Genomic DNA, 12,774 nt, shown 5'->3' with positions numbered 1-12,774 from the left:
CTAATAAAATAAGAGGTATTTTATTAATGTCTAGACTGCATTAAACAAATCCAATAAATTAAAATCTAAGGTTGTTTTATGAAACTTAAACATGTATATGGAGACATATAGGTGGATCACATTTAAATGATAACCTAAACGGTCTGTAGTAAATGGATAAGGTTGATTACTTTATCCTGGTAACACTACAAATACAACTACTTTGTAGATGTTACAAATGTTGTAAAGTGCTACAAATGATATGATCCTGATCATTTATGTGGAAACATGCGAACAACGTATTTTATTCAAAAAGTTTGTATAAAATCGGACGACGAAATGAATAGTCTCTATATAACACTGTTGTTAGAAGAGACTTACATTTCATTAGGATAACCATAGGTGACTTGACCTTAATCCTAAATGAGTTATGAACTTCTTTTTATGAGAGCAATCAGTTAATTTGTATAGAAGAGGGTGACCTTGTTAGCCCACTCATCAAACCTATCATTTTGAGAACTTGTTCGAGTAGGGAGTTGGGAACATAACTACACAAGATGAAATTCACTCCTTTTCTAACCTTAGGGAAAGTAGATAAATTGCTCCTTTAATAGCCGATTCCAAGTCTTGAACATTGAGGCCTCAACATCTCACTAGCCCAAGAGGTGTTAGTTTATAGTTAGACTATAAATTGTTTGTTTATTAGAGGGATCAATGGTATTTAAGGAGTTAGATATAACTACAGAGGTAAAACAGTATTGTGAAGGTCGACTCACTATTGATTAGTTATATCTGTGGACACGATGCGAAGAGTGTAGCTGTCGGTTTTTAATGAAGTGACCGGTAATTAATGAAAATTTATTAATTTAATTAAAGAGTTTAATTAACTAATTTTATATTATTGAAACTTCTAATTTATAGATCCATAAAGTCCCTTTGTTAGCTAACTAAAGAATATATAAGATGAATTATTTGAATGGTTGAAATCAATTACATTATGAGAACAATCACACTTCCAAAGTATGAAATAGCTTTTTAAAAACTAAAAAGTGTCCCACATTTGGGCGAAATTTGTCAAATAGCAAGACGGAAACACCGAGTTCTAGTTGTTGTTGTTGGGCATCTTTTGTTGACTCAAAATTCTAATATCTTCAATCAAACAGTCAAAATTGACTAAAGATGATCCACCAGGGTTCACACTTTGTCTTGCCAAATTAGCCATTTCAGTCGCCGATCTCATGAATTCCTCTTTCCTATTCACCATAACATCATTCACCATCTTCGTTATCGTTTCTCTGTCGCACAAATCCTTCATATCCAAACCCAAATTCCACACATTGCTCACAAATCTACTGTTCACCTGTTGATCATATTTATACGACCAACAAATCATCGGCTTCCCTTCAACTATACTCTCCAATGTCGAATTCCAACCACTGTGAGTCAAGAACCCACCAACTGCTTCGTGGGAAAGCACTTTCTCTTGCGGTGCCCATCCCACCATGTACCCTCTCTGTTTCGTCCCTTCCTCCAACTCCGGCGGAATTTCAATCTCCCCATTTTTACCCATCACAAGGTCCGGCCGTATGACCCACAAAAATTTCCTCCCACTATTCACCAAACCATGCCAAAACTCCATGAGCTCGCGATTACTCATCACTGTAATGCTTCCAAAACTGACGTAAATGACGGATCCCGGCGATTGATTGTCCAGCCACGACAGACAGCTCCCATCGACCTCCCAGAGATTGTTCAGAGACTCTGTTTCGTGGGAAAGTTTGGTTTTGAGAAGGGCATGGAGGGGTCCAATGGAGTAGAGTTTGGGGCATAAAGTTCGAATGTTTGAGAGAATGGGTCCTTCCAAATCTTCGAATGAGTTCATTATGAGGGCATCGAATTTAGTGCTACGAATAAACGCATTCACAATGAATTGAAGAATTGGGTCATTGTTTGGGTCAGCGACTCTACAGAAACTAGGTAGATCTCTGCATCTGAGAAGATTCTCCATACCCGGAACGTTATTTAGAATCCTATCCATATCTTCTTCCCCTATTAACATAGTAATTGATTAACAGAATTAGCCAAAATTCAACAAAGCTACTGAAGAAATTAAACTTTGGTACCTTTAATAGGGAGTTGCCCCTGTTTGATGAGATTAGGAACAGAAAGGATAGTCCAGGAAGAACAAGCACCAAAAGCGCGGAAACAAAAAATGGGTACTTTAACAAAATCGTCGTCGAGGTCGAAGAGGAAGCTGAAGAAGCCGTCGAGAATCAGGCAAGTGAGATCGGAGCCGAAATGGCCTGAAACAAGCATGCCTCTAAAGAGGGGTTTGGTAACGGATACAAATGAGTTGAGCATTTCAAGCAAGTGGTGGGAGAAGGTGCGAGGGTGGGAGAGAGGAAGGCCGTCGGAGATGGTTCGGAATTGGAAGGCCGGAAAGCGAGAGAAGCGGCGGAGGACATCGGAGTGGTGGGTGAGCTGGCGGTGGGAGTGTTCGGTGGTGAGGAATGTGACACGAACGGAGGAAAGGGAAAGGAGCTCGGCGAGCTTGAGGAGGACGTTGATGTGGCTTTGGGCGGGAGCTGAGAAGAGAAGAACATGGGGAGAGCATGTTTGCGGTCCTTCCATGGCGGGTGATAGAGTTTGTGTCTATGGAGGCGCACGGAATCTACTGGGGACACCTCGATTTTATAGAGATTTGGGAAAAGGTTAAAGAGCTTATTTATTTATTTTTTTATTTTATTTTTTTTAACTTTGAAATAATATAACAATTATTAAATAAATCTGGATTGTAAATATTGTTTGATGTGTATAGATATTAAATATTTGAGATTTAAATGTCTAACATCATATACTCTATAATTAATGTATATCACTTAAAAATATAAGTTGATTTACTAATTTTGTATGTAAAACTAAAATTAAATAAGTATTTAATTAAGTTGTAAGAGAATGAGTAATTTAGTCCTAAATTAAATTTAGTATTATTTAATATATTGTTATATTAATTAATTATTTAATACTAAAATAAATAAATATTTTAAATTAAAATTAGAATATTTAATTTAATTACTAAAAGTAATTAAATATATATAAATTAATTCAAATACTAATAATTAATAATAAAATCTTATAATATAAAATATCAATTGTAAATTTACTAGTTGAAATTATTAAATCAAAATAATTATTTATAAAATTCATATTTATTTATTAAATAATTCGACTATATTTTTACTATTCTTCCATGTATAAAAATTCCGCTTGGGTAAAGAGTATTAGAAAATCTATGTATGAATTTTAAAATTTCTTTAGATAATAATATTTTGTGTTCAAAAAATAAAATCATATGATACAGATAATGATATTAAATATTTATCTAAAATCCCATGACAAAGCATGTGAAATAAATATGTCCTGAGTGATATAACTTTGAAGATTTGGCTAAACGCATGTTCTAAACTTTAGTCCATCATGTGTAGGTGTTTTTTTTAAAGGAAAAAAAAGGCCAAAAAGCTAGAAACATAAATACATTTAATAACCATTTCTCATTCTTTGTTTCTGGGTATTTTTCTTTACTATTTTGGTTTTTTTTTTTCCATTTTTTCATAATTAAAATATAATTTAGTACATGCCAAAGAGAGTTTAGTTCAATGATAATTGACGTAACCTTGTAATTAAAGGTATATCCAAATAAAAAAAATATATTTTTTTAAAAAAGATAATTTATATATTACAAATTCTTATTGCTTATAAGTATACTAAAAATTAAAATACAAAATTTAAATTAATAGTTAAATATTTTCGATCAGATTATCGATGGATCAGTCTCTTCTGATAAATTTTCGTGTAGTCGATGAATTAAATAGAAAAAAGTTTGTTAATTTCATGTAGCCGGCAAACTAAATAGATTGTTGAAGTATAAAGAAGAAAAACAGATAAAGTGAGAAGAAACGTAGAAGGAAAAAGAAGGGAAAAAATAAAGAAAGGGAAGCATTGCAAACACTGGGAAGGCCAATGCAGGGACATGCATTGTAGACCGTGTAGCGACTGTAGACTGATTTTTTTTTTTTTTTTTTTTTAAAAGAAAATTAATGTCGATCGATTCTATCAATTTGAGCTGTTTTTTAGCTCATCGTTTAAGAAAAAAAATATTTTTTAAAAGAATATTTTTTTATTTAATTTTTTTTTATAAAAATTGATTAACATATAGATGAAAGCTATTTTGAATGATTTGAAATATTTTAATTTTTTTTTGAAATAACTCATTTTTTAATTTAAATACTTAAAAATATATTTCAAACCCATTTTAAATTGACCGATTAAAATCTAACTACCCCAGAAGAGAGAGAGAAAAGTACGATAAATGCTAAAATGCACGTTTTTTTGTGTGAAAAAAATGAAACTTTTGTATTTTCATAAATTTATGACAGGTTTAATGTCACTCATCTACTACTATTATTAACCGTGACGTAATTAATTTTTTCTTCTCAAATTAAAAGTTGATTTTTTTTTTTAATAATCACAAACCCTACAAAAGTGTTTTTTTCTCTGACTTTTTACTTTGAAACTACTAGAAAAGAAACCACATTGTTCCAACCATACTCTAATAATTTCTTATTGAAGAGAGAGACGAGCAAGAAAGTGAGTGTAAAACAGAATAACTCAACATGAACGATTGTTGACGTTAAATTGTAAACTACTTTTTCAGGATTTTCAGGTTGCTAAGTCAAGTCTCTTTTTTGTTAGATAGTTGAGCTTTGTTAGGGGATTTCTGTTAGCTAATTTTAGTGTTGTACCACGATGTAATTGATCAATAGAAACACACAGAAAATCATTCATTCGATCTTGTTTTCACATGGTATCAGAGCCTTGCTATTTGGTTTCTTCTTCTTCTTATTCTCTATCATCGCTTTCGTTCGGTCATCGCACCGGTGCCGACCACCCAGAATCCCTGTTCAGCGTGAAGAAGAACCACCCAAATCCCTAGTCCGAAGTCACTGCGAAAAACTCGACCCTCGATCCTCACTGTGAAAAACTTGATCCTCGATCCTGTAGCCACTTTGAAATCCTCGATCGAACTTGATCCTCGATTCTTAATAAAAAAAAACTCGACCTCCGATCTCTAGTCCAGAATTCGATCCTCGATCAAACTCGATCCCCGATTCCCGGTCCAAGAACTCGACTCCCGATCCTCGGTCTAAAACTCGATCCCTAATCCTTGGTGCAGAACTCGACCCTTGATCTCTGATCCCCAGTCCAGAACTCGACCCTCGATCTCGGTCTAGAACTCGACCCTTGAATCCCCGATTCCCAATCTCCGATTCGGTCCAAAACTCGATCCTCGATTGAACTCAATCCAAGTCTTGACTCGTGCCTCATACTACTATAATTCTTTTTCTTCTGCATTATAAATGGAAAAAAATGACATCTTTCGTCCTATCAGCACAATCCTTGATGACACCAACTATATTACCTAGGCCTATCAAATGGAGAGCTTTTTGATTGGTCGTAAATTATAGCGAGTGGTAACAGGTGACGTCGTTAAGCCTGTCAAAGGAGCCACTGAAAAAGACAGTAAATTTGTAGATAGATTAGAAGACTGGGACAACAAGAACCATCAGATAATCACCTGGTTGGGTAATACCTCCATCCCAGCTATTCACACTCAATTCGATGCGTTTGACACAGCAAAAGAACTTTGGGATTTTTTGTTCGGATGATTCCAAACTGTGGGTCTTGCCCACTACTATCAACTTCATACTACTCTAGTTGGCACAAGTCAGAAGATCGATCAGTCTGTGAATGAGTGTCTCGCTATTCTTCAACCTATTTGGACTCACTTAGACCAGGCCAAGATCAATCCAGATCATCTACGACTTATTAAGGCCCTTATGGGGCTTCATTCTAACTATGAGTCTGTTCATGTTGTTGGAATTGGTGTCCTAATTCTCCCGCAATCTCGTAGTTTGTAATTTTTATATATTATTATGAATAAAATAAGAGTTATTTTATTTGGCATTTATTCATATGTAATAAACAAAAGCTCCATGGTTATTGTATGTAACCTTAAGCATGTACATGAGATATACAAGTGGATCATGCCTTAAGTGATAACCTAAATAGGTCTGTAGTATAAGGATTAAGGAGGGATATCTGATCCTAGCGACACTAAGAATACGGCCCGCTTTGTAGAAGTTTGCAAATGTTGTGAACTACTATAGATAGTAAATCCTAACCATTCATGTGGAGTCATGCAAGCGGGGATATCCTATAGAAAGAGTTTGTATAAGACCGGACCACAAGATGACTAGTCTCTGTATATAACGTCGTTGATACTTGATACTTATATCTCACCTAAACGACCATGGGTGACATGACCTCAATCCTGAGTGTTTTGGGAACTCTTGCTTTTGAGGGCAAACCTTTGCTTAGTATGGGTGAGAGTGGTCAGATTGCCAACTCAACATGCCTACCTTTTTAGGGATTTGTCTGATTTGGGAGCTGGAAACTCAGTTACACAAGATGGAATTCACTCCTTCCCTGAAATAGGGGTAAGTAGATAGATTGCTCCCTTAAAGGCTGATTCCAGGTCTTGAACATAGTGGCCACAACTTCTCTTTGGAAGAGAGGACTCAGTCATAGTAGCACTAGACTTATGTTCATTAGAGGGACCAGTGGTACTTAAAGAGTTAAATGTAACTATAGGGACATAATGGTTATTGGTCCAGCTGTACTTACGAGCGACCTGTGAAGGGTTATCACACAATTGATTGGTTGATATGGACATATAATATATATGTAGTAAGAAGAGTGCAGCTGTCGGTCTTTAGTGGAGTGCCTGGTAGTTAACGGATGGTGGATCCCGTGACTAAAAATTTTAGTTAGTTATTCGCGTACCGTTGGAGCTTCAAGCTACAGGTTCATAAGGTCCCCTTAGTAGCTCAATGGATTCAAGTTGAGAATCAGTTCTTAGTGTTGATTTGAAATGTTCAAATTGACAAGAGAAAATTCGATTATATATGATATGATCGATGTAATGTATGAGATACATCAAGTGGAGGATTAATGTAAATGAGATTTACATTAAGTACCATAAAATAGAAAAAGAACTATGGTTAATATGTTTCATGAGATGAAATATTAAAACTATAGGTTATAAATATAATATGATAAGTTGGTTATCATATATATTTGTAATAATATTAATTATTGGATAATTATATCTTTTTCTCTAATAACCAAGTGAGCAAGAGACTATTGGTAGATTCATGGTAACTGTGAGATAAAACAAAAAATGTTTTCCTTAATTTACTAGATTTAGTAGTTGTTGTGAGAGTTACTATTCTCGGAAACTCACTAACGGTTTTCTGTCAAGTGAATGGGTTCACTAAGAGATAGCTGAAGAGAGACTAAACGATTGTAGAGTGACACTACACAATAGTTCATTTAGCTAGACAACATTTGCTATACAATCATGGAGAATTTGCTAAACGATTGGGCATTCGTCTATACGATAGAGTCTTGTCATCTCCCATTTGCTCAATTGTTTACATGATTGTTATTTATCCGGTCTCTTCCTCTAATCAAGTCCACACAAAGCCCATACTTCTGGATTCTCATGCGTAGAATACCAAGGTAGCTATTGTGGTGGTGTCTTACTAAACTCGGCTTAGGTCGAGGTTTTTGGAGGTCGTTCATTGAGTTCGTGATCGCTGTGATCATGTTGTGTTGCGGTCACTGTGTTCGAGCGTTCGTGTGTTGCAGTTTTGGAGATTAATCGCGCGTTCATGATCGAGGGAGTTTGAAGATGAGTTTTCAAAGGTATGTATAATTTGTCCCTTGATCTTTGTTAAGCATGCTGTAATTTTGTATTGTGCATGACCTGTAAGTTTCAATTTCTTGTACTGTAATTGTTATTGTTCAATTTAAAATGGCATTTGGAACGATCATTCCGCTGCTTATGGAAATCCTCATGTCTGATTTCCTTCACTTGGTATCAGAGTCATGTTGTTCTGATATTCCAAATTTCATTTATGTTTTGAACTTTTTTTTACAGTCGTGGTGAGTTTTCTGCATTTGCGTTTAAGTGTTAAGTGCGTTTATGGATGGTGTTAATGAATGTTTCGGTTTAATTGCCTCTATTTAAAGCTTTCATTTGATTACAAAGTGTTAATTTGTAAGGGCTCCTATTTTTTTGGGCATAATTAACAAGCAATCGAGTCTGTAATTCAAAATGTTTGAGTTTGTCGAGTTGTTCATGATGAAATTTCGAAGCATGGAGATATGGTTCTCAGCGAAGAAGAAGACCAAGAGTTGGTCGTATCGTATAGCCTCAGGTAAAAGATCGTTGGGATTTGGCTAAATGATCGTGTAGATTTTTCTATGCGATCGTGTATTATTTACTAAACGATCATTTAGCTAATGCTAAACGATGTGGTAAAGTGTTTACTCTATCGCATAGCATTGGTTGCCCGATCGCGTAGACACTGGAGGTAAACGATCGAATGGGAGCATTTGATGCTCATCGTTTAATAAAAGACGAACGCGTTAAACGATCGTGTAGTTACCATGCTTATCGCATAGTCACTGACCACACGATCACGCAGTATACAATACTTAGGCACTCGCTCAGCGATCGTGTAGACGATTGTGCTTCACCGCATCGTTGTCGTTTAGACGATCGTTTAGAGATTTAATTATGCTTGGCGCGTTGCACGATCACGTACCTCATGCTTCATCGCATAGTAAAAGGTACACGATCATTGCTAAACGATTGTTTAGCTCTGGAAGAGTTGGTAAACGGTTGAGTAAAGCATTTACTCTTCTGTGTAGACGATCGCTTGGGTTTTGGTACACGATCAGTGGAGATGTGTTGCTTCACCAGGACGGTTCAAGACTCAGTTCGCCTGTTTGAACTGGAGACTCTTTGCAATTTGTAATAGTTAGCTTTTAGTTTTGAGGATTTGAGGCAAATTATCCCGTTCATCAACTTTTGTTTAATATACATGAGATGTATATGGTTTATAGGACATAGTGTATAACATATAGATTTGAAACCCACCTTAGGTTGTGCAATTATTCATGCATCATGTATTATAAGTGTTATAATGTGGCATGAGGAAATTACAAGAGAGCATGTACATGCATCATAGAAATATAAGAGTTATATTTATGCATGCAGTAAGCATATTCATGCATCATCTTTATATTATAAGCGTTATAGTATAAGGGTGAAGGGAGGTATGTTTGCTTGGTTCGTTGCTGTTTTGTATAAGAGTTATATAAAAGTTAGCAATGAATGAACAATGCATGGAGCATGACACTTAGGCTGTTTGTAAAAGTTATGAATGTCTTGTATGTGTTTGCTTTGCATTGTGGATGGTTTTGGTTGTTTCTATTATAAACGTTATAATGGAAATTAGAACTAAAATCAATAAGAAAGAGTTGCATGCGAACTTAGGCGAACTCATGTTTTAAAAGGGTTTTAAAATTGGATTGAGATAGACCTAAGTTCAAGATTCTAATGGAATTAGCAACCTAGTTTAATCTTTTTAAATCGGTTTAATAGGATTAAATTGATTGGCATAAAAGATTAAAATTGTATTAAATCTATCTATAAGGGACCTTTTGTCTAAAGCAGGTTCTGTCTAGTCTGGGGTACTTAAGCTGATGGAAACAGAGCACCTTTACGTGGGAACCTACCTGGAAAGGTGAATTAGATAGATTTTTTTGCAAGCATGCAACAATTGGTCAAAGACTCCGTTAAAGAGTTTAATGGATGATGATCAAAAGTTGTTTAACTATCCAAAGTAAAAGTTATTCTTGGGAAAACCTAAAGAGTCAATTAGTTAAAATTCTTAGCAATGTTTTTTCTAAGTAAATAAAACCCTAGGTTATAAAATACTCAGTGGGAGGAAGAGATGTATCTGATATGTCAATAATTTCACTCACGTTTCTCCCTGAATATTCACGCCTTGAGATTCATGTTTGGCCTCCTGATGCCCTAGGAGCATCCCTCTTCAGATGGTGTTTGCATGAGTCAATATCAAGGTGGACGGAGAGGGTGTTTATAGTAAGTGGGTGAAGGGTGTGTGTCAACACTCTCTGTCATTGGTTCACACCGTGAGATCATTCTGTACTCCTTCGTGGCGCCTTGGGAGTATACCCCTTTGGATGGGTTTTGTGTAGTTGGCCAATATCAAGGTGAACTCCAGAAATGGATAGGGTCACTTTAGTTTTTGCCCCAATCGGATTTTTTCCTTCGGATTGGGTGCTTGGGGCGGAACTCTAGGGTATAAAATGGTGGGTCATACTTACGAGAAATTGTTAAGTAAGTTAATAATTTGTTGACCAAATCAATGATGGCTAGTTGTCATAGGAGCAAGATTTATTCTGGTATTAATGGCTGGTTGAGAATGTCTCAAATCAGAGGAGGGATAAATTGACCACCCTTCGGTGGCTTTTGTCCTAAATCTTTGGAGCGTCATTGTGAAACTAGATGTCACACAGGGTCCATGTTAGTTTTTCTAAACCGTATTGGATGTTGTATGTTTTTCAACGGGTATTTGCTTAAAACCAAACGTAGATCAATGTGTTTTTGTTTTTAGCAAAATTTTTTATTTTCCATTAAATACCTCTAATTTGATCGGTTACATACAGTGAAATGAGTCTTATAAAACGTATTTCGTGGTAAATGACCTTGAGTTTGTCATAGTTGAAGAGTATCCTCAAGTCCTGACCCTTGTGTTGGATGGTACCAGCACACAGTGAAGTGACGAGGATCGATAAGCACTCTAATTGATTAATTTTGGCAGAAATGAAAGCATGCTCAAGTAGAATTTAATGGGTTTCAAGACATACCTTTGAAGAACCTTTGAAATCTCGATTTTCAGCTGCTAATTCCTTCAAATCTTTATGCAGACCACCACAAGATCTTCCCTACTATTCTCTTGGTGCTCTAGATTGAGTTGTGGGACTAAAAATAAGCTGGAATAAGAGGGAACTTGGAGAATGCTCATAGCAGCAACCAAAGGAAGAACACCTTCTTCACCCGAATTTTCAGCTAAAATTCTATCGGTTGTATTGCCTCAAATTCATTCCAATCTCTTCAATATATTGCAGACCATTATGCAAAGAGAAAGGTTGCATGAGATTCAACTCATGCTTAGAGTAAATGAAGCTTGAAGATGGTAGGTTATCGGTGAGCTACTTGAAGATGAAGTTGGAAAATCTAATTTCCCATTTATGTATTTTTTATTTTCAAAATCTAATTTGATTTTAAAATCACTTTTGATTAAAAAAACAAAATTTATTAATTTTATAAATTAATTTCATAAATTAATTTTCTAATAAATTAATAAATAATTACTTGAACAACTTAAATAATTCTAATTAATTTAATATCCAATATTAAATTAATTTTACACAAATTCATCTTCATATATTTAAATCACACACACACATATATATATATATATATATTCTCCAATTCCGTTTGATAATTTGAACGTTTCAAATTAACTTATCACGCTACTCTAGAGCTAATCCATTTTCGAGCTATTAGGGGGACTTCATGGACCTATAGATCATGGGCTCCAATGATCCGAGATTAATCGGCTAAACTCATTAAACCGATCTAACCCCCATTCGTTAACTAATGGGTCACTCCACTAAAGTCCATAGTTGAACTCCCCTCACTGTAGATATTAGAGGTGTTCATGGGATGAGTTGGGTTATGTTGAAAGACTTTTTAGACCCAACCCAATTGTTTAGGTTGTAAATTTCTTCAACCCAAATAACCCTTATTAAAAAATGAACCCAACCCAACCGAACCATTAAATATTTGAGTTGGGTTGGTTCGGGTTAATCGGGTCATTTATTTAAAATTTTGTTCTAAAAAGAAGCACAACATAAATATGTAAAAATCTTATTTAATTATTTTCATATATTGAATTAAGATTAACAACTCAATTTCAATTTATATATTGAAAGTTTTCTTTCTAAAGTGCAAATAAACTACTTTTAAGAGTTATTTAAGAATAAATTATGAAAAAAAATATTGAAATTAAATAAAATTAAAATTAATATATGTATAAATAATTGTGTTATATGTAATAAAAAATATATTTTAAAGTTAATAATTAATTCGGGTTGGTTTGGGTAATATTAGATGAATCCATGAACCAACCCAACCCATAAAATTTTCATTTATTTGAACCCAACCCAACCCAAATGAGTTTTTTTCGGGTCATCAGGTTTTTTGAACACCCCTAGTAGATATATTATATCCACTCGATATAACCATGATTAGTAAGTCAACCCTTCATAGGTTGTTCGTAATAGCGGCTAGGTCAAATCTCTGTTTTACCCCCGAAATTACCTCTTGTTCCTAAAGTCCCCACTGATCCCCTAATGAACAATTATTTTGTGATCAAATCAACAAAACGGAGTCCCTCTTGGGCCAGTGAGAGGCTGGGGCTCCTTGTTCAAGACCCATAATCAACACTTAAGGGAACAACCTCTCTACTATCTCTAAAAGCAGGTAGGAGTGAATTCTGTCTTGCACCCTATGTCCCCATCTATCTATCCGGTCTTACCTTGAAATGGGAGGTTATTGAGCCAGAGCTGTTGAGCAAACCCTCACTTATGAAAATCTAAGGATAATTCCAAATAAACAGGAGTTCATAGTTAGCTTAGGATTAAAGTCAAGTTACCTAGGTCATCGCATTGAAATATTCAGTCTTAAACAGTAAACGGCGTTATAAAGTAAGAGTGACTAATTTCGTGGTC

At 35.1% G+C, this 12,774-nt stretch overlaps 1 protein-coding gene across 1 annotated transcript; it reads right to left on the bottom strand.

Moving 5' to 3' along the window:
• Positions 1-914: 914 nt before the first annotated feature.
• Positions 915-2,717, bottom strand: LOC120081164 (7-deoxyloganetic acid glucosyltransferase-like). The gene is made up of 2 exons (XM_039035846.2): positions 2,103-2,717; positions 915-2,028 (listed from the first exon to the last, which is right to left on the bottom strand). The coding sequence occupies exons 1-2, from the start codon at positions 2,608-2,610 to the stop codon at positions 1,082-1,084; spliced, it is 1,455 nt and encodes a 484-aa protein (XP_038891774.1). The 5' UTR covers positions 2,611-2,717; the 3' UTR covers positions 915-1,081.
• Positions 2,718-12,774: the final 10,057 nt, after the last annotated feature.

This window comes from Benincasa hispida, chromosome 7, assembly GCF_027475165.1.
Source record: "Benincasa hispida cultivar pf3 chromosome 7, pf3_genome.v1.1, whole genome shotgun sequence".
Taxonomy (NCBI): Eukaryota; Viridiplantae; Streptophyta; class Magnoliopsida; order Cucurbitales; family Cucurbitaceae; genus Benincasa; species Benincasa hispida.
The sequence above is the reverse complement of the archived record's forward strand: the minus strand, read 5'-3'. Positions and strand labels throughout refer to the sequence as shown.